At 41.9% G+C, this 21,973-nt stretch overlaps 1 protein-coding gene across 2 annotated transcripts in view; it reads right to left on the bottom strand.

Annotated features, from left to right (window-relative positions):
* The window catches only part of SNCA (synuclein alpha), a 150,801-nt gene that overhangs the window by 112,891 nt on the left and 15,937 nt on the right, over nucleotides 1-21,973 (bottom strand). For both annotated transcript variants that reach the window (XM_068271060.1, XM_068271068.1), the window contains exons 3-4: nucleotides 11,560-11,601; nucleotides 5,879-6,024 (exon numbers count right to left, since the gene is read on the bottom strand). In XM_068271060.1, coding sequence (XP_068127161.1) covers nucleotides 5,879-6,024; nucleotides 11,560-11,601 — 188 coding nt within the window. The remainder of the gene's footprint in view (nucleotides 1-5,878; nucleotides 6,025-11,559; nucleotides 11,602-21,973) is intronic.

Genomic DNA, 21,973 nt, shown 5'->3' with positions numbered 1-21,973 from the left:
CTGCTGCAGACTCTCTCATAGGTAAAGATTAGTTAGGCTCTTGTAGGCTTCTTAGCTTGCTCCTTGATGATTCTTATTGCTAAAATAGCACCCCACAACAGCTCTTTTGTGAGCTAATCTTGTTCTTGTGATCTATTTTTTTTTCTGTTTGTCCCACTGACACTTGTGTTGCATAAACATCCTAGATAATTCATACTGTGTGTGCCACTGCCAGGCCCAGCACATTCAGTGACTACCTGTGTGTGTGACAGGTGCACATTGTAATACCCATTACTGCATATACCTACCTACCTGTTGTTCACAGTGCACCCACCTACCTATGTGAGCGCACGTAGTGTCACTGTGCCTGTCCGCTACCTGTTTGTGTGTGACAGGTGCACATTGCAATACCCATCACATCATATACCTACCGGCCTGTTGTTCACAGTGCACCCACCTACCTACATGAGCGCATGCAGTGTCACTGTGCCTGTCCACTACCTTTCTGTGTGTGACAGGTGCACATTGTAATACCCAATACTGCATATACCTACCTACCTGTTGTTCACACTGCACTCACCTACCTACGTGAGTTGAGCGCACACAGTGTCACTGTGCCTGTCCGCTACCTGTCTGTGTGTGACAGGTGCACATTGTAATACCCATCACTGCATATACCTACCGACCTGTTGTTCACAGTGCACCCAACTACCTACGTGAGTTGAGCGCACGCAGTGTCACTGTGCCTGTCCGCTACCTGTCTGTGTGTGACAGGTGCACATTGTAATACCCAATACTGCATATACCTACCTACCTGTTGTTCACAGTGCACCCACCTACCTACCTGAGCGTTCGCAGTGTCACTGTGCCTGTCCGCTACCTGGCTGTGTGTGACAGGTGCACATTGTAATACCCATTACTGCGTATACCTACCTGTTGTGTTCAGTGCACCCACCTACCTATGTGAGTGCACGCAGTGTAATATACCACTCCTTGCATACCTGTTAACTGCACCTGTGTGACTGCACATTGTATTAGTCAAGTCAGTGCATACCTTTCACTTCATCCCCCCCAATATGGACAAAACAAAATGCAGAGGCAGGCCACCTGGGAGGTCTGTTCGAGGTCGCGCTGCTGTGGTGTTGTGCGGCCCTCAATTAAAGTACAGTGCTCAGAAGAAGGCACGTGCCATCAACCCCCAATATTGTCAGGACGTAGTTGACTATTCAACACAGAACACCTCATTTTTCTCAGCTTCCGCACTGAAGCATGACATATCTTCCTTCTCCTGCTCTGATTCTGGCACCCCACTTAACACTCAGTCGGCCACCACCACCAAAGTGCCATCACCCCAGGGCTCAGCGTCAGCGGTGTGGAAATTTTTTTGTATCTCTGCCTCAGATGAGAGCAATGCCATCTGTACTCTCTGCCACCGAAAATTGAGCCGTGAAAAGACCAAGACCTGTGTAGGGACAACTAACTTACGAAGGCACATGATTACAAAGCACAAACTGCAATGAGATGACCACCTGAGGAAAAGCAGCACACAAAAGGAAAGCCACACACCGCATTGGAAGATACCAGGCCGCAATTTTGCCTCAAAAAAAGGTGATACCTAAACTGTACCGTGATGTTGAAAGGCAAGTGGTGACATCTCTGGCACACAGCGTTGGGTCAAGGGTCCATCTGACCACAGATGCCTGGTCTGCAAAACACGCTCAGGCCTGCCCAAAGACTAAGTCAGTCCCCACACACAGCATCTCTGCCTGCATGCCATGTGACTGCCTGCCCCAAGACTAAGTTGTTCCTCACACAGCATCTCTGCCTGCAGGCCGCTTGAATGCCTTCTTCGCCACCAACAACAGGGTCCAGGACTCCAGGCGGAATCCTGAATTTTTTAAGCTGCTGCTAGCAGCGGCCGCTGTAATAATTTGTCTGGTGCGTGTACATGCCTGCCTAATTTTTCTGGTTGCAGTGCAGCTGCAACAACAAAACAAAAGGCATGTACATGTGTCCATTCCCCTTCATGATCATTACCTTGCCGCAGTGAAGGGGCTCGGGGGGTGGCACACCAAAGATAATAAGGTCATTGCTTCATTGTGGACAGACCAAATTTGATCAGCTGGACAGTCACTATTGTTCTATTATTGAGCTACCACAGCCCGGCGACCATATGGGCTTGAAAACCGCCACGGCCTGCACTCAGGCCATGGTGCGCACCAGTCCAGCACGGCCGTCACTACGCAAACAGCTGTTTGCGGTGCGTTACACACAGGGGAGGACTGGCCAGGGGGGAAGGGGGGAGATTTCCCCCCAGGCTGCCTCTCATTTAATGATTTAGGGCTGGTACTGTGCCTGGTGAATTCAGGTTTTTGTGTAAGGCAATGTGAAATACTAGGCTGAATGAGGGAAATAAACGCCCAATTAAAGAGCAATTGCAGGGCGGGCAAGCTAGTAAATATACACAGCATGATACAGAGCAGAGGCTTGCCTGCAGGGTCAGTGGGAAAAAAATCTGTCTGGTCTCTCACCATTGTTAACTGCATGTGCACAGCTACATAAGATATTGTCTAGGTTGAAAAGTTTTCGACAGTCTCTAGACTCCAGAAGGGCTGCTTGCAGACAGTCCCTAGACTCCAGAAGGGCTGCTTGCAGGACTTGTGTAAGAGATAGAAGCCGTTGTAACTCAAAATGTATTATGTGCCCCCCGGTGCCAGTGCATTTATACTTTACCTGTCATGCTCTCCCTCGAGTGTCCTTGCTGTATTTCCCACGTGACTACCGGCATATAGCACATGGGGCATGCGTGTGATGTCATTTGGGCTGGGGCTGCCGTGAAAACGGGCCTCTAGTTTGTATTTTCCCCCCAGGCCAAAAGGTCCCAGTCCTCCCCTGGTTACACAGTGAGTTTGGTGTGTCAGTGTGAAGCAGTACTCTAATTACACTCCCTGATTTATGTATACACATGCAAGATGTTTTAAAGCACTTTAGGCCTGCAATTTAGCATTCAATGTGATTTCTGCCCTTAAAACGCTGCTTTGCGTCCAATCTGGATTTTTCCCCGGGACTTTTGGCGCGAATCCCACTCCGCCATGCCCCCCTCCAGGTGTTAGACCCCTTGAAACATCTTTTCCATCACTTTTGTGGCCAGCATAACATTTTTCTAGTTTTCAACGTTCGCCTTCTTATTGAAGTCTATTGCGGTTTGCGAAAGTTTGCGCGAACCGAACTTTCGCAGGAGGTTTGCGGACCGAAAATCGGAGGTTTGGCCCATCTCTATTCTCCGGTAGTGGGTGATACAGTCTCCTAAAGACCGGTATATATGCTACCGCCTCTAGAAATGCTTCTGAATGTACAAAAAGCCCATTGGATATATATATATATATATATATATATATATATATATATATATACAGTATATCTATATATATATATGTATATATATATATACAGTATATATATATATATAAAGTAATGCTGGCTCAGAATTGGAAAATGACCATATAGCAGCCAAGACATTTTCTATCTCTGACATTGCAGAAATGAATAGGGATTTAAACATTATCTTCATTATCTTCAAAACAGAACTAAAAGTGGTAGCAGTTGTATTGGTAGCAGTTTCTGTCAGTGCCCAGACTACTGATATTGGTGAATAAAACAATCTTAAAGGGACTCCGAGCAGTGCAGAAAATATGGAAAGATGCATATCATTTTAAAGCTCTCTTTGGGCTGGTGCACACCGAGCGGCTTTTTGGGCGTTTTCAGATCCGCTTGCGGCTGCGGATCTGCTTGGTCAATGTATCTCAATGGGGTGGTGCACACTAGAGCGGCAGGCGTTTTGCAGAAACGAAAAATGCCTGGGTGAGGCATTTTTTGGATTTCGGATGCGTTTCTGCCTCAATGTTAAGTATAGGAAAAACGCAAACCGCTCTGAAAAACGCCTGTTCAGAGCGGTTTTGCAGGTGTTTTTGTTACAGAAGCTGTTCAGTAACAGCTTTACTGTAACAATATATGAAATCTACTATACTGAAAACCGCAGCAGCAATCCGCAAAACGCTAGCAAAACGCCTCATAAAAATAAAAAAAAGCGTTTAAAAATCTGCTAGCGTTTTGCGGATCTGCTAGCGGGTTTTGGTGTGCACCAGCCCTTTCTCCTCTTTTCAATGATATATAAACCGCTGCCCTACGCCTATCTTTGCGTTTGAAATTGCAGCGGACGGAAAACTAAAAGGCGTAGGGCGACGATTTAGGGGTCGTCAGAAAGAGGAGAAAGAGAGCTTTAAAATGATATCCATCTTTCCATAGTTACATTGTATTACACAGGGCGACTTTTTTCTGCTGAATGGAGCTGCTGAATTTAAGAAAAAGTCGCCCTGTGTAATGAGCTTTATCTCACACTATAGCCATTGACAAAGAGCATCTAGGAGATGAGGAGGAAACAAGGTAAAGTATTGTGAGTTGAGCCACTCGCGGCCGCGCAGACGTCATCTGGAGTGTACTGTGCATGCACAGCAGTAGAACACTCCAGACCACGTGAGTGCGAGCGCAAGCGGCTCTCGCACAGGCGCAGTAGATGCCCGTCGGCACCTGCACTGGAGGCGACCCCGGGCCACCGGCAGGGAGCAAAGCTGTGGCGAGGGCACAGGACGGCTGCCAGGAGCTAGAGGAAGCCTCAGGTAAGTACATTTTTTTTCTATTTACAGCTTGGATCTGTCCTTTAAGGTAGCTTTCTGAAAGAACAAAATGAATTCCTTGGAGGATGGCCTCAAAGTTCTGGAAAAATATAAATGCTAAATAAAAACCCATCCAAGAGCACAAACTCTGCCTCTGTTAGAAGATACCAGCCTTTGCACTGATCTTGTGGTATTACCTTTCTGTAAAGGTGCCCATGAACGATACAATTTTTTCATCAGATGCAATCTTTCAATGCACTGTTTGCGATCCAAAGTAATCAGAAGGTAATTCTCAATTGTTTCCATAACAGGTCGATTAGGACATTAACTCTCTTCAGAAACTATCGTAAAATCCAACTTTCGTATCAACTGAATTTTCAATTCGATCATAAAGATTGCATCCAATGAAAATATTGTACCGTTTATGGGCACCTTATCAGTGCCAACAGTGTAAACCAGCCTTTCTCAACCTTTTTACCTTGGAGGAACCCTGTAAATAACTTTTGGATCTCAAGGAACCCCTGCAAACAATTTTTGGTCTCGAGGAGCCCCTACATTTATTTTTCAGGAGGCATGGTCTTTAAGTAGGTTAGGCTGCTAATTTCACTACCTCCTATTACACTGCCACTCATTATACTGTCTCCTTACCCCCCAATTTAGTGCTTCTTGTTACAGTACCACCTATTATAGTGTGCTCTATTATACTTCCCCCACGATGGGGTAAAATGCCAAGGAACCCCTGCAGAGTCCTCATTCCTCGTTCCAGGAAACCCTGGTTGAGAAAGCCTGGTGTAAACGTATGAATAAATACAACAGGTGAATTGGTACCCATTTGTCACTCTGTTCTTATGTATCAGTGACATATTTTCAGTTCCGCAAAACATTATAGTCATAAATGAGGGGAAGTTACACCTGTTCAGGCTGTCAGAAATATATGGATATTAATGGGAACGCTGCCTCATCTCATATTGGCATTAGCTTTTGTTTCTTTGATAAATGGACCTGTCAGTCTGATCCGTAGGAACAATTGTCTAGAGGTTTTATATTTCATAAAGGAAGCTTTGTAAAAGTAACATGTATTCACTCTTTTGTTTTACACACTTTGTCTTTTGATAAAAACCAAGTAAAATAAACACCTATATTCACTTATGTGAAGTCAAGTGGCAATAATATCAGCTGCACTGTAAACATATGAAATAGCTGAAGTCTGAGAGCATGGTACATACCTGTTTACCAAGCTGGTCCTTCTTCACCAGCCCTGTGGCGGCAGCAATGTTTCCAGCACCCTCAACTGTTTTATGCGCCACTGCGGTCACACCTGTGACAACCGCTCCACCCACATGAGAAACTTGTTCTTTGGTTTTCTCCGCCACTGATCAAAATAAGATGGAAATTAAAAAAAAAATGATTTGAACTTTGAATGCAGTTTGCAAGGGTTGAAAATCACATGTATGAAATAAGTAGATCATTTTTAACTGATCACTACTCTGTAAAGTTAAGCATAAACTGTGACACTCAGCAACACTAGCCAACCATTAAGCAGAATCAGTATACAGAAAGCGTCTAAGAATACAGAGGCTTTCTAAAATTGTCAGAAAGTTCAGGATGCAGTGTTTGCAACCATGCTACACAGTTTCTCATTGGTGTATAGACTGCCCATAAAGTCCAGTCTTGCTGGACAAGAAGCCTTTTGGGTATTTTTTTAATGTTTGCATCTGAAATCAAAGTATTGCATCAGACACCTCTGACACACCCATCAAACAAACAAAGCGGACCTGAACTCAGAACTACCTCTCTGCTCTTAAAGATAAGCAACAACATAATAACCTTTAAAGGAAAACATTTATGTGTTAAAGCGGACACAAATCCTGCAATACATCTGCAGTGTGTCTACTTCCTGCTTTCATGGAAGCAGACACATTAACATCCTGTGTTTATCAATTAGCTGCTCTGCCATGGCAGTCAGCTGACACAGCTGAGGGATCAAATTACAGTTGTGATTAATCACAGATGAGGGGGAATTAGAGAGGCTAAACTCTCTAAATACATACAATGTGCATTTCTCTAAACTAACCTTCTGTCCTGTGCAAGAGATCAGGTCCACTTTAAAGAGGTGGTTTTTAAAGAGAACCAGAGATGAAGCACCCTCATGTATTTTATTACATTTATCAGTGGGAACATGACAGTAAACACCTACCCTGCTTTTAGTTTCATTGTTATATGCTTAATTAGTCTATTAGCAGCTGTGATAAGAATCCACCGACTATTCAGTCAAGGTTTGACCTGGAATCATTATAGCTGAGTCACTCTTCTGTGGAGTTTTTTCAAGCACAAGCCTTCCCCCCTCCTGGCTTAGATCTTCTGCTTTGCATACTGAGAGCTGTGATGACTGGGAGGGGCTGCTCCTGAGAGAGAAGCTCTGTGGCTGTAATATGATCCCTGTGTGCTCTGTGTGCACTCTGTCTGCATACTGTAGATACTGAAACTGCAGTTTCATTCCTATGAGAGACACTTCCTACAGGCAGATATCATACCAAAATGAAAGCACATAGATGAAAGGCTGCATTTAGCCTAGATAGCAGCCTAGTCTCATATAGCCTAGACAGCACATCCAGAACAACTTATAACCCGGAAGCAGAAGGAATATGAGCCGGCGGCCATATTTGATTTTTCCTGGAGCTATAATGGATAAAAAACACAAAAAAAGGCACACCAGAGCGGCTAAATTATCAGGTAGAGCATTTATTCTTTACAAGCTATCAACTGATATGTTTATTTTGTGTGAAACGTTCATCTCTGGTTCCCTTTAAACTTAAGAAAAAGCATGCCACCTGATCCAGGGGCTAGCTGGATCAGGCAGCATTTATCACCGCTGCTCCACGCCGCTTCCATGTGCAGCTTTCACTTCTGTGATCTCTGGGGTCACGATGCTGCAGAAGCAGCTATGTGCGGAGGAGAGCTGCGATTGGCATGGAGGGGGTGGAGAGAGGCAGGGAGCACACAGTGAAGAGACAGTGACAAGGCTCTGATAGGAAAGGGGCGCTCCTCTTCTGCAAAGGATGCTCCTTCCCCATTCATTTTGTCAACATTTTGAATGTCGGTAAATTTGGGGGAGGAGGGGGGTCTAGCAGGGCACAGGGGGGTCTAAGAGCTGCAAGGAGGGCACATAGAGACATGTCCTGCAGATGAGATCATGCCTCTGTGTCCCTTTTCAACATTTAAAAACCTGCCTCGGGGACACTTTAAGATACTCTTTAGAATAGCTTGTATTTATATATGCAAAAGAAGATTAAATCATGTTTGTCAGATTTTATTCATACAGAGATAACCTGCAGAATATTGCTCTCAGTTTAATTCATATGCTTTTTTCATTTTGAAGATAAAATATGCATGCCTTATGATATTGCAGTTTAAATGAAATGCCTTTAACCTCTTGAGGACCGCAGTGTTAAACCCCCCTAAAGACCAGGCCATTTTATGTAAAATAGGCCACTGCAGCTTTAAAGGAAACATCCAAGAAGAAATTAAAAAAAAGATCCACTTACCTGGGGCTTCCTCCAGCCCGTGGCAGCCATCCTGTGCCCTCGCCACAGCTCCGGAGGCTCCCGGTCTTCTCCGCTGCAGAACACGACCTCGCCAGGTCGGGTTCCGGGTTGGAATCTTCTGCGCTCAACCGCGCAGGTCACGTGGTCCGACCGACGTCATCAGGATGGTGCTGGAAGCCCCAGGTAAGTAAATCTTTTTTTTTTCCTTGGACACTTACTTTAAGGCCAAGCTGCAGGGCCGCACACAGCACGCAAGTGACCCCCCCCTCCTTTTCTCCCCACCAACAGAGCTTCCTGTTGGTGGGGTCTAATCCCCTCCCAGTGTTTTTTTTTTTTATACAAATATTTATTTTATTCTTTTACTAATAAATTTCCCTATTTTTTATTTATTTTTCCCCTAGGCCCGCCAGCCAATCACTGTGATCGGCTGTTATAGGCTTCAGCCTATGACAGCCAATCACCTCTGATCCACTGGAGGGATCACAGCGCTGTACATGCTAATTAGAGGGCAGTTTCGCCGTCTAACAGTCTCCAAGCGCCGATCGCTGCTTGGAGACTGAAGGCGGAGCTTCAGGCGGGTTATGAGAAGGAGGTCTCCTCTCTAGGAACTTATGAAATCCTCATTTTATATCTGGTGATGGTTTAATGTTACACGTTACCATCTAAATAACTTTAAGGGGCACTATGGCAAAAAAGTGTACAATTTAAAATATGTGCAAACATAAACAAATAAGAAGTACATTTTTTTTCCAGAGTAAAATGAGCCATAAATTACTTTTCTCCTATGTTGCTGTCACTTACAGTAGGTAGTAGACATCTGAGAGCAGCGACAGGTTTTAAGCAAGTCCGTCTCTTCATAGGGGTATTCTCAGGGTCAGGGATTTATTTATTTTCAAAAGCACTTGGTAAATGGCAGTTGCTCTGTCCAACTGTCAAAAAACTGTGTAGCGAGCAGGAAAGCTGGCCTGCATCATTGTTTATATTCTTTTAGGGAATATCTTTATAGAGAATAAAAGTCATGCTGAGTATCCCCTATGAAGAGATGGACTAGTACAAAACCTGTCGCTTCATTCTGTCAGATTTCTACAACCTACTGTAAGTGACAGCAGCATAGGAGAACATTAATTTATGGCTCATTTTACTCTGGAAAAAGCGTACTTCTTATTTATCTATATTTGCACATATTTAAAACTTTACAATTTTTGCCATAGTGCCCCCTTAAAAATACATGTACTGTATGTATGCAGTTACAGTTCCATTATTTGAACTGTAACTGCATGTGCACATTACAGTTGTCCTATGCATTAGCTGCCTTCTGGTTACCACAGTCACTGTTAAAGAAAACCTGAACTGAAAATTAAAAGTCAAAATAAACATACACAAGTCATACTTACCTCCTGTGTAGTCTACTCCTCAATCTCTTTCTCCTCTCCCGCATCCTGTTTGTCCTCTGTGATCAATGGAATTGTCCGTCCTCCATTTTGCAAATGGCCATTACCCCATAACAACTTTCTGGTCAGCACACTGTTAAACTGTAACATCGCCCACTTGAGACATAGGGAAACATAGACATTACCGGGCACATCAGTTGTCCACTCAGCTATAACTGACAGCAACTGACATATAACTGACAGCAACTGATATATTTCAATTCTGACAAAATGTTGTCAGAACTGGAAGGGATCATTGTCAGAAGCAAATGGTGAGCTTCTGAGAGAGACTGATGGCAAGGTAACTATTTAATGTTCATTTGAAGTTACCTCATGTGTTTATTTTAAATAATTTTACTCAGTACAGGTTCCCTTTAAGGTCAGAGCAGCTGTAACTGATGGATTGTATCTGTATTAAATACCTGAAGCTGCTCCAGTGAATGTACTTAGATGAGACTAGAGGGAGGAGATGATCAGACACCCACCACCACCAAAACACAACACTTTCTACAGCTCTGTGCTGAGCTGCTATGCCAATGCCACCAAGCAAAACCCCTGTTCTCCATTGTAGCATACAGGATACTCCTCTCCTCTTTAGAAGTTGAGAACATTTTTTGACAATTTGTAAAGTGGTAATCAGTTAATTGACCCTTTATTATTATTATTATTATTATTATTACTATTGTATTGTTTTTATAAGCGCCAACATATGATGCAATGCTGGGCAATAGATACATACAATGATACGAAGGATGAAAGACATAACAAGATTATACAATAAAGGACAACGCTATACAAGGCAAACGATACAAACTCCATGATCATGTGATTTGGGTCTGGTTGGGTAGGCCCAGTAATATAAGTACGAGGTGCTTATGGGAACAGATCATTTTGAATACACTAGGGAAGAGAGGACCCTGCCAAAGGCTTACATTCTACGGGAAATATAAAAGTAGCAAGCATCACTATAATCTTTAATGGGTGATCTCAGATAAGCAGCGATTGCTTCTAAAAGCATTAAACTTTTAAGATTCACTTTCTGAAACTGGGTGTTTTGTGTTCCTTATAAGCTAATTGTTCTTCTGATAGCTGAGCAACAAGTCACATTACAGAGCAGTACTAGCCTCTGCACACCTTGTCATAAAATGCCTTTTATACCACCAGCAAGCAAGAAAATCCTCATAATTATTTTGATGGTACCTTTTCACCAATTTCTTTTTCAATTGTAAAATGCTGAAAAAATTCAAAAGCCAGATTGGAACACCAACACTAATCATAATGATAAAAAACAATTACTGTTGCTGTGTCTGACACAGGATATACCAGGTGGACCACTCTGACCCTGCTGTGCGACATCATGCTCTGCATGCACTTGTTTTTGGTCCAGAAACTCCCATATAATAGTTACTGGATTTCTGGACTTTAACTTGTTCCTAAATGATTGATCACTTATGGAAATTATTGTTTACACTTTACAAACTGATGTCTGCCAATTTAAATTCCCTTTCAGCTACTGAGAAACATAAAGCAAAAGTTATTTGTGGCAAATGTATTATAAGCCTTGCCACAAAACTTTTCCTCTAATAGAGGATTTGACTGTTTCTAAGGCCTAGAGTACATGAACCCTTGACTTTAGCTCAGCCATCAACTTAACATTAATTAACTTAAAATGTATTTTAATACAGGACAAGTGAAGGTCAGTTGTAGTTTGAAGTTAGTTTCTCAGTTTTCCTAGATGTACACCAAACCATTCTTTAGGTTAAAATCAGAAAGCGATCTGATCTCAAAGTTCTGTGTATAGAAATTCTAAAGTAGTGTAATTTAGTGGTTTAATTTTAAGTCTAGACCCACTTTAAATCAACTGTATTGGCAGCTTGCTTCATCAGAGGACACAAAATGAAATAACAGATGAATATTAAGTAGGTTCTGTACCTGTTGTTACTCCATGCACAACGCCTTCTTTTGTCTTGGAGCCTGAGAAAAGCAAAGGAAATACAATTTACCTTTAGGGCAGAGAAGAGTTAAACAATCTGGGTGTTTACTATAACACAATGCTAAATAAATGATGTCATTAAATTGTTAAATCTCTTTTGTAATAAAACTAATTAGTAAATGCAACAATTGTTGTAAAAGCTACTCAGTTTACAGTTAATGTGAGTTTTGTACGACCCTTACATCCAGGTCAAACAGATTTTTTGCAGTGCTTTCAGACACCTAATGCTGTGTTCCCTGCAAACTGCAGATGACAGTGCACAGACCTTGCAAAGATTGTACTGCGCTTCCTCGCTTTCAAATGTGAAGTCTTTCAGAATACAAAGCAATAGCTGATGACTGCTAAGTCGGAATACTGATCAATTCAGCAGCTTCGCTGTGGTCCTTAAAGGAGTTCTGTTAACCTTTTAAAAAACAAAAACTGCACACAATTTAAACACAGTTTACTGTATCTGGCCCATTGTGATTTGTTAGCAATCCCAAATGTAATGCTATAATTTTCTCCATTGTTTTCTAAATAACTGATAAATAAAACTGTTATAAATCCATTTAAAGGGGTTCTGTTGACCTTTTAAAAAACAAAAACTGCCACTTACCTGGGGCTCCTATCGCCCCCCTGAAGCTGGAATGTCTTGAGCCTTCTTTTTCCTATGCACCATTCCCTGCCGCCGGGACCGGTGTAATTATTCAGCATTTGTGCCAAACTAAAAATATGTTGAGAGGAGTGGTGCCAAGAGTAAGTTAGATACTTACCTCAGTAGAGGGAAGTCTCTGGATAGTCCAGAGGCTTCCCTGATCTTCCTACGCCCCTCCGTCCCACTGCTTGGGCCCTTTCTAAAATATTCAACACTAATTTTGAATATTGGTCATGGCCACAGCACAGCTGCACTGCACAGGCACAAAGTACGGGCCTCACCTGCAGAATAGCATGGAGCCACTTGTGTATGGCTTCTCCCTGTTTCACATGCAGCTCCCTGCCAATGTGAGCCTGCTGGTACCTGCACTGTGCAGCCCCACTCCAACATGGAGGGGAGCACAGCTGCAGCCTGCAAAGAAGAGAGTCCCAGTCAGCAGAGGGGAGTCATGGAGGATCATGGAAGCCTCATGGAAGCCTCTGGAGCATTTAGAGGCTTCCCTTAGCTATGCTAAGTGCCTTTTTTTTTACCAGGCTTCAGGTTTACTGAAACTTTAAGGTGGCCACAAACGATGTAGTTTCTAGCGAAAAGTCTTTATCAGTTAATCCGGATTGGAAGAAAAATCATTCACTACACCATCAACGAACTAATCTTTGCTTCCTATCTATAACAAATACAGTTCACAAAGGCTATATGACGGGGTTTTAAATGAACCAAGAGTCTTTTATTCTTCAATTTTCACATTTCTGCAAGATTGCGGACAAAGTACATAGACAGCCAATACAGGACTCCACATCATAAAAAAGGACTGCCTGACACGTGTTTCACGGTCAAAGACCGTTTCCTCAGAGGCATACAGTGTACACACATATCAACTGTTGGTTCAACGACAATATCCCAGCGCAATCTGTAGACTCAATAGAAATGCACTCCTAGACGAGATCCCGGACCCAGAAGCGCATCCAGGAAAAGGAAGGACTTCCTTTTCCTGGATGCGCTTCTGGGTCCGGGATCTCGTCTAGGAGTGCATTTCTATTGAGTCTACAGATTGCGCTGGGATATTGTCGTGTCAGGCAGTCCTTTTTTATGATGTGGAGTCCTGTATTGGCTGTCTATGTACTTTGTCCGCAATCTTGCAGAAATTTTAAAATTGAAGAATAAAAGACTCTTGGTTCATTTAAAACCCCGTCATATAGCCTTTGTGAACTGTATTTGACATTGCATTTGGGGTGGAACTATACTATTGTATTTTAAGTGACCCTTGTATTGCTTTTCCTATCTATAACAACCAACAAGAAAATCCAAATTTTGGTTTGACCAAAATTCAATCAGACGACAGTTTTTATAATCGTTCATAATCAATTGTGCCCATTAATGATTATTTACAACCAATACGATCAGAATTTTCAATCACTCGAACAAATTTTTGCTAGAAATTGGACCATTAGTGGCCACTTTAGTGATACCTAAAGCTAACTGCAAATAACTCTATCATTAGGCTGCCATCTGGAAAATAACATAAGAACAACATTATAAACTAAAGTAATGTAAGATAAAACAGAATATGATCAGTTTGAAATCCATAATAGTGAAAGAACTAACAACAGCAGTATGAAAATATGGCGAACAGGGCTAAATTGCCCATTGCTGAATTGACATTGAAAAGTGTAAAGGGCTGAGCTGAGACTGAGTCAAGGTACAGCACTCAGGATCATTGGGGGGGGGGGGGGGGAGGTGGGGGGTAAAGAAGACAAATTTACTAGAGTTAATAGGACCTTTCTTTAGGTGTGGGATTGGTAAGGGGACAGGAAATTTTCCCAGATCGGGTGGCTAAATGGTCAAAGAATTGGAGAGTAAATGGATGAAGTAAGTGCAAAGGTGTGCCAGTTAGTTCCTGCAAGGGGAAAGAGGAGAGTAAAAGTAAGAAGAAAATTAAGGAGGGCCTAAAGTATTTGTGAACTTATGCTGTGTGTACTATGTAGTTTGCCTGAAGGGTTCCACAAAATCTAGCTTGTGTATTGTGGTCCCAGTTCATGCATGGCATGTCGAGAAGCAACCTGCCTGATATATTAACTCTCCTTATTGCCACTCTCCTGGCATTCCCTGACATAGCAACTGAATGTGTGGCTAGCCTGGAGGCTAGTGATGAATCTGTACAGCCTCTGCTCTGCACTGTCGACCAAGGGATTAAGTTCAGATCAATTGCTGGGTGACAGTCCTCAGATACGTGTATAAGGCTTAAGATGTAGTAAATAGTGTCCAGGTACAGAAGGCTTTTTCCTCTTTGTGAGTTCAGTCTATAGTTTATAGTCTATAGTTTGTTTAGGAGTGTCATGCTATGTATAATAGGATTTGTGTAAAGGAGATGTGTGTGGGTACAATAGGCATTGGTCCAATTCTTCTATGAGTTTAAATGTAAGATTTCCACACAGACTGGAGATGGGAATACATTTTAATATTATGTTTAACAAATATACATTTTGCAGTTTGATTAAGGTTACACATAGAAAAGATGTTCATGGTACTTCCAGCAATACCATTCTATGTAAGCCTGTGGGCAGTATGTGACATCTACAAATCAATCTCAGGGACAGCTTAGTCAGTCATTAAGATAGTTCTCCTGGCTTCCTGCTCTCTGTTGTTCTCCTGGGTTAAGGTTGGCCTTTGGAACTGCATAAGAAAATGTAAATTCATTTTCATCTCAGGTAACCAATATCATTAATGATGCTTGTATACAGTCTTTGGAAAGGGTAATTATGCAGCATATTAGGCTACTTTTCATATTGTCTCTTTGCTCACTGACAAAGATGACTAACATGTAGAGGCTTAAGCACTTAAGCTGAAGTCCTGTATACCTTGTGAAAATGATGTCTTGACTGTGCCATCGCTTCTCCGCTTGACGTCTGGAATTCTGCATTAGCTCTCAATATCACACTTCACTTTTCATTTTATGACTCATTTATCATTCTCAGTTTCTGTACTGAATGAGATTAACAAGTACGAGTGCTGTCCATCTGTGGTGCTAGAACTGTGCTCTTACCCAAGCTCTGCTTTCTGCCAACCTTACACTTCAAAGCAGAGATTCATTCTAGAACATCAGCTGTGCCAAGAATGTAAAGGGAGACCTTTTTTTCCATAATTAGACTTCTAATTAGCAGCTTCAGTGGTCTCTAATGATTTACCTTATGTGAAATCTTACCACTGAACAGTAATATAACCAACGGCAGGGGGGGTTGCACCATTCTCTTATATATTAAAAAAATACAGGATGAAGTATGTATAAGACAGAGAATGATCCATTCTTAATAACCATAAAAACCATATAAGGCTAACCACATGTCTTCTTGACTAACAACTGTGCGTTTAAACATTATATATAGGTCAGATCTATTGTAAGAAAACATATTGAAAGATCAAAAGATGCAATTCATTGTAATTCACTTCAGCTTGTAAATCAATATTTCATTTAGCACAGCTTCAGCCTGGCAGTGCATTACATCTTTAGCCACTTAGATGTTTTTTTTTTCTTTTACCTACTTGCTATTGTATTCACACTTGGTCTTTCAGGTTATTTCTATGCATCTGGTGAGTATCACTGTTCCTTTATCATTGGTCTTGGGTTTGGCAGGTAAGTAGGTGAGCATCCTACCATTTGTGTGTGAAAACGAAGACTAGGCTTACCTATTCTACAAGAAGCACAGTGTCAAAATATGTAGTTCTACCATACAGTAATTCTCATTAGCATTAGGTTATGTACCTTTTCACATTATGCCATGGAATACTGACATTCCTTTAGGAAAATTAATACATGGTAGATTTTTTTTGTTTAAGCAAATAAATCTTGCTAAAGAAATTTTAGCCTTTGGAACCATTTTTGGTTACTTTTGGTAACTGTAGTACTTACTATCTACTCTTGAGGTATGGTCCAGTATTAATTATTTAGTATCCTTGATTAGATCATTTCTTCAGCGGCTAAGATGAAGTTTGCAAAACCCCGTATTCTTGTAGGCAGTTAATCATTAAAGGATTTTATCTGCAGGAACTTTTCTTATTTTGACAAAGAGGACAGTTCTTCTGGAACTATTTCTTTTTGTGTTCTTGATAATAATAAACTACTAAATTTTGTTTAGTAATTGCTCCATAACCTTGTCATGTCGTGTTTTTAATATGTATGGATCTTCTTGCCCTGACACTCTTTCTGTCATTACATGGGGTCGGAAAGTGAAGGTGGATACAGGGACCCATATGCAATTCACTTTATCTCCTTAGTTTTCTCCAAGTTGATATTTTCACAGAATAGAGGCGCCAGGAGGAAAAAAAGTGATAAAAGTCTTAAAATATGCTGGGAGGCAGTGGTGGACTTACCTCCAGAAAGCAGACACGATAAACTGTCAGCAGCTCATCAGTAGCACGAATGACAGACAGAGGCGCAATTCATGCTACTGATGAGCTGCTGACAGTTTATCGTGTCTGCTTTCTGGAGGTCAGTCCACCACTGCCTCCCAGCAAATGTTAAAACTTTTATCACTTTTTATCCTGCTGGCGCCTCTGTTCTCTAGCGATTACACTGTGTCCACCCCTGGTGGAGGGGTGACCTACCCCTATTCTTCCTATCTACAGAGAGCGACATCTTAATCCTGAGTGAGGACAGGTCTAACCTCCTCACCTGCATATACAGTGGTTGCCTGAGAGGTAACCCTTGTTTGTGAGTATTTCTATCTCACACTTTATTATTCCACGTTTTCCAATACATACTACACTATATTGGGCTCTCAGTGTTTCTTATTTAATTCCATTTAAACCTCCAGAAAGCAAGAAAATACACAAACAAAATCTGTTAGTAGCTTTTCTACTAATTTTGGTAGTTGTTCAATTGCAAAATGCTGAAAAGTTATTTTAAAGAGAGCTTGTTTTGTCATTCCACCCATATGGAAACTGGTGGGCTAGTCAGGGAAATGTTATAAAATTCTATTCTTTTTATACAGGGATAATGTTTACAATGTGAAGATATAAAGCCACTGGAACATTCTTCTGGTCTACTTATACATAAACCTGATAAAGTAGTCTAATGGAATGGCCCAGTAGGAGGGGAATTTTTCACTTACCTCTGTCAGTGCTGTGTCTTTCGTCCACCCTCCCTCCAACAGCTTGTTGCTTTCTGTCTCTTGGTTCTCCTGCACATTATATGATGATTACATGCAACGTGCAGGAGATCAGAGCAGGCAGATAATGGGTGGCTGCTGTAGAGCAGTGTTCTCCAACCCTGTCCTCAAGGCCCACCACCAGTCCATGTTTTGTGTAAATCTACAGAGGTAGTTAATCAATAATCAGCTTTGCTGAGACACTAATTACCACATCTATGTATGTTTGTGGTTTTCTCCAAAACATGTACTGTTGGTGGGCCTTGAGCACAGGGTTGGGGATCTCTGCGTATATGGGAGGTACATCACTGGAACAGAAAAAAGGCTATATCTCGGACCCCATCACTGGAATTGCTCTGCTGCTGAGTTCCTATACTAGGGGAGCATTGGAGGGGAGCAATAGACCACCAGGTTAGCTATATGAGAATGAAGGAGCAACTTGACTACCAGGTAATGCTATAAGGGGAAGGGAGTACCACTAGACCACCAGGGTATACTGTGATGGGAGTTGAGGACTGCTAGACCACCAGGGCATAGTGTAAGGAGTGGGTACCACTAGATTACTGGGGAATACTGTGAGGGATAGGGGAGATCACTAGACCACCAGGTAAGGATATATGGGGATGGGGGTCCACCAGACCACCAAATAAAGCTAAATAAGTATAGGAGGACACCTAGACCACGGGGAAAGCTAAATGGATATAGGGGGACCACTAGACCACTAGGGAAAGCTATATGGGTGAGAGGGGACCAAGTGTATCACACATGCTGAAACTTCTCCGAAGATATTCTATAAATGGTATCTTTCCCCTAGAACATTTGATAATTTTCCTGATAAATATCCCCCATACTGTTGGAGGAAACTTAATAATTTAGTCTCTATAATTTTTTACTATGGGGTTGCCCTAAATACTATTGCTGATAAGTTTCTCAAGTGGCATCAATAGTTATGAACAACCCTTATATCAAGACCCCACAATTTGCAGTTTTCCTTATAGCTTTAGATAATACCCCACTAACTAATACAATGACTATTACCCACTTGGTTTGTGCAGCATGACAATTGTTCTTGGCTAACTGAGGAAAGTCCCTCATTATCACAATTAATAAACTTGAAGTTGAAACCTGGAGATGGAAAATTGTATTGCTAAGAGACTCTCCATCTAGCCACTAACTCCACAATTGATTGGAACCTTCTTTGTGAGGTTTTATGCTGGGCATACACGGAGCGTTTTATGCGCCGGATCGAGCCAGCGTCTCTATGCCGGCGCGTCACCGCTCGTCCGTGCGTGCGCCTGGATCGATCCCCGCTCGTCCCCGCAGGCATGCCTTATCACCCGCCTGATTCCCCGCTATTGTCCGCCCGTGGGGATCGAGCGGGGAATCTATCCGGCAGGTCATCGGACCTGTCGGATATTATCAATCGAGCCATCAGCGGCTCGATTGATAAGGAAGAAACTGCTTGTGTATGCTTAGCATTAGATGCTTGCTCTTGCCCTAGTTGATCGTATAGGGCAGTATAATTTAAAAGTAGTACCTGTATGATGAGCACCACACCCCTTTTCTCTCCCAAAACAGTCCCATTGATAATACAAATTCGATATATGTCTGTCCCCAATTCTACTAAAGAACATGATGCAGCTAGAAGGGCAATGTCTGGAACACACCATGCAATTTCCAATGAGATTTATAGGTCAAATTGATAATCTCCAACAAGTCTGATCTAATTTATGATCGTTTTTTCTGATCAACTTTTTGATAACTTCTATACAACTTGATCAGAAAAAAGAATCATAAATAAGATCGGACCTGTCAAAAATTATTGGTTCGACAAGTCCATCTAAGTGGAAATTGCATGGTTTGTACCAGACATAAAGTAGAACTCTGAATGATATACTGTTTGTACATGTTGTCCTAATTTTTTTGTTGAAACTAATCCATCCTTACCTAAGTTAATTAACTTCTGTTCTGTATAGAGTTGTACTGTATAAATAAATGTTCACATACTAAAGCTACGTTGGCTACCACAATATAGTAGCTTGTTAATATTGTGAACTGAAAATTGTATTTTCGGTACATCATGTGAGCCTCTGTATAATAAACTATATTAGTATTATAGAGGCCAAGCCAAGATTTTGCCATTGCTAATATTGGTATTAGCAATGATAAAATCTTGGCTTGTGTTACATTTATTTAGCGTAATTTGCAAAAGTTTACTATTAAAAACAGCTTGGAAAAGAAAATGCAATTCCCCTCTGCTCTGGAATAAACCTACAGTCCAGGATGTCCAGCCAAATGTTATGCGATAAACAGGAATGTGTGCTGCTGATTAACGTAGACCAATCACGTCTTTTAAAGCGATAATTTGCATATTTAGTAGTAGTGCATTGTGGGTAACCACAAATGTTCATTTATAACTGAATTATTGCAAATTTCCTTCTGTTTTAAGAAGGCAATTACACCAAGCTTTGCTTTTTTAGTAGGAGGGCTTTTTGGTTCCTTTTATCCCCCTATACATTCCTAGTAGTTTAGGTCACCCTGAGCTGCTTGGTTACTCTGTTGTACTCGTCCAAGCCCTATTTCATACAGCCTTATCAATCCCTGCCATGTACTGATGAGGACCAAACGTTCGAAACAGGCTGTCTACATGTGGGTTTGATATGGCTGTGTAAAACTTAAAGCTATAGGCTTGCTATACACCAGCGCTTCTGGATGCTTGCTTGGCTTAACAAGGGTGAAAAGGGATAATTTGCATATTTAGTAGTAGTGCATTGTGGGTAACCACAAATGTTCATTTATAACTGAATTATTGCAAATTTCCTTCTGTTTTAAGAAGGCAATTACACCAAGCTTTGCTTTTTTAGTAGGAGGGCTTTTTGGTTCCTTTTATCCCCCTATACATTCCTAGTAGTTTGGGTCACCCTGAGCTGCTTGGTTACTCTGTCCTTAAAGTGTGTACTGTTTATATGGTGGTAATCAGTTCAAAACAGCAGAGCTTTACCAGTCAGATCTTCATATACCGTTCCGTTGATCTAGCAGCTGTAAATAAGAGGCAACACCGTCTCCAGGTTTTTGATTATATTCATAGTTTATTGGAATTACCATCATTGTCTCTGGATGACACATGTTGGCATTTATATTTACGCATTTGTCATCACTGCCTGGAAGGACTTCATTTGCCTTTAAGCAATACCAGTTGCCTGGCTGCACTGCTGATCCTCTGCCTCTAATGCTTTCAGCCATAGACTCTCAACAAGCGTATGCAGATCAGGCGTGTCTCACAATATTGTCAGATTTGACCAGGCTAGCTGCATTCTTATTTCTGGTGTGATTCAGACACTACTGCAGCCAAACAGAGCAGCGGGGCTGCCAGGCAACTGGTATTGTTTAAAAGGAAATGAATATGTCAGCCTCCATAACACTCTCGCCTTGGGTTCCCCTTAAAGACCTGAATGGTCTATGTCAGTCATCAATACACATTGCGCTTTATTGCTGGACATCCTAGACTGTAGGCTTATTCCAGAGCACTTGGGAACTGCACTTTTTAATTTATGTGTGCATTTTTTCCATATGTGTACTTTATAATGGACATACAAATAAAAATGTTAATTTTTGTATTCTAGTAGTTGGGATTTGTGTTAATCAGAGAGTCTTGGCTGCACTTTTCACTTTTATTATCCTCGGTATTTAGCAAAAAAAAAAAAAAAACACACATGTACAGTATATATCTCCATGTTTATGGTCAGGTGAGCTATTTTTGCAACAATTTAGAAAATATCTTTGGTCTAAATTACATTTTATTCTTATATGGTGACCTAATGAAACTAAGCTGTTTGGAGTTTCTCTTTAATTCTTGAAATAAATGAAAAGACTTTTTTTTTTTGTATAGTGTGTTTATCACCAGTCTAGACCTAGGAAATGTCTCCTATTACCCATTAACACACACACAGCATGAACAATAGATTTTAAGATCCAAGGGCGTAGGGATAACCTTAGCAAACATATCACAGCTATGGGGTGCACAGCCCGTAACTACAACAGCGAGGGGGGGGGGGGGGCAGGTGGGGGGTGCCTGTCCTGCTGCCCTTTTGTACCTTTTGCCTTATGTATCCATGGGCCCAGTGCCTAGGCATGGTTGCTAGTAAGTGACTCTGCTCCTCCGGGCCCCCTGTGCTGCTCATTGTAGAGAGCCTGGCAGGTGAAATGGGACAATTTTCCACCTGCCACCTGTCTGCACATTGATATACCCGACAATTACTTTATAGTTCCATCCAGGTCTGTTACATAAAAAAAGCAGTGCTGGTTGTGGCCCCCCTCCTCCAGTCTCTAGCTCCGCCCTTCTTGCTCATAGCTCCACCCCTCCCACACGGCACTGGATGCAACCCAGCTGCATCAAGGCTGAGTGGCTCTTTAGAACACTGAGTGGGCTGCGACTGTGACAGCGAGAGAGAAGGGGACTGTCTCTCAATGGAGCTGCAGGGGGACGCAGCAGCGGCCAGCAAGGCATTATTGTTCTCTTCTGCTGCCAACCTGCGAGCCTTAAAGTGGAACTGTCAGCCATACCATCTCAGAAAAAAA

Source organism: Hyperolius riggenbachi, chromosome 1 (assembly GCF_040937935.1).
Source record: "Hyperolius riggenbachi isolate aHypRig1 chromosome 1, aHypRig1.pri, whole genome shotgun sequence".
NCBI classification, from domain to species: domain Eukaryota; kingdom Metazoa; phylum Chordata; class Amphibia; order Anura; family Hyperoliidae; genus Hyperolius; species Hyperolius riggenbachi.
Note: the sequence above shows the minus strand (reverse complement) of the source record. Positions and strands in the feature narration are given on the sequence as shown.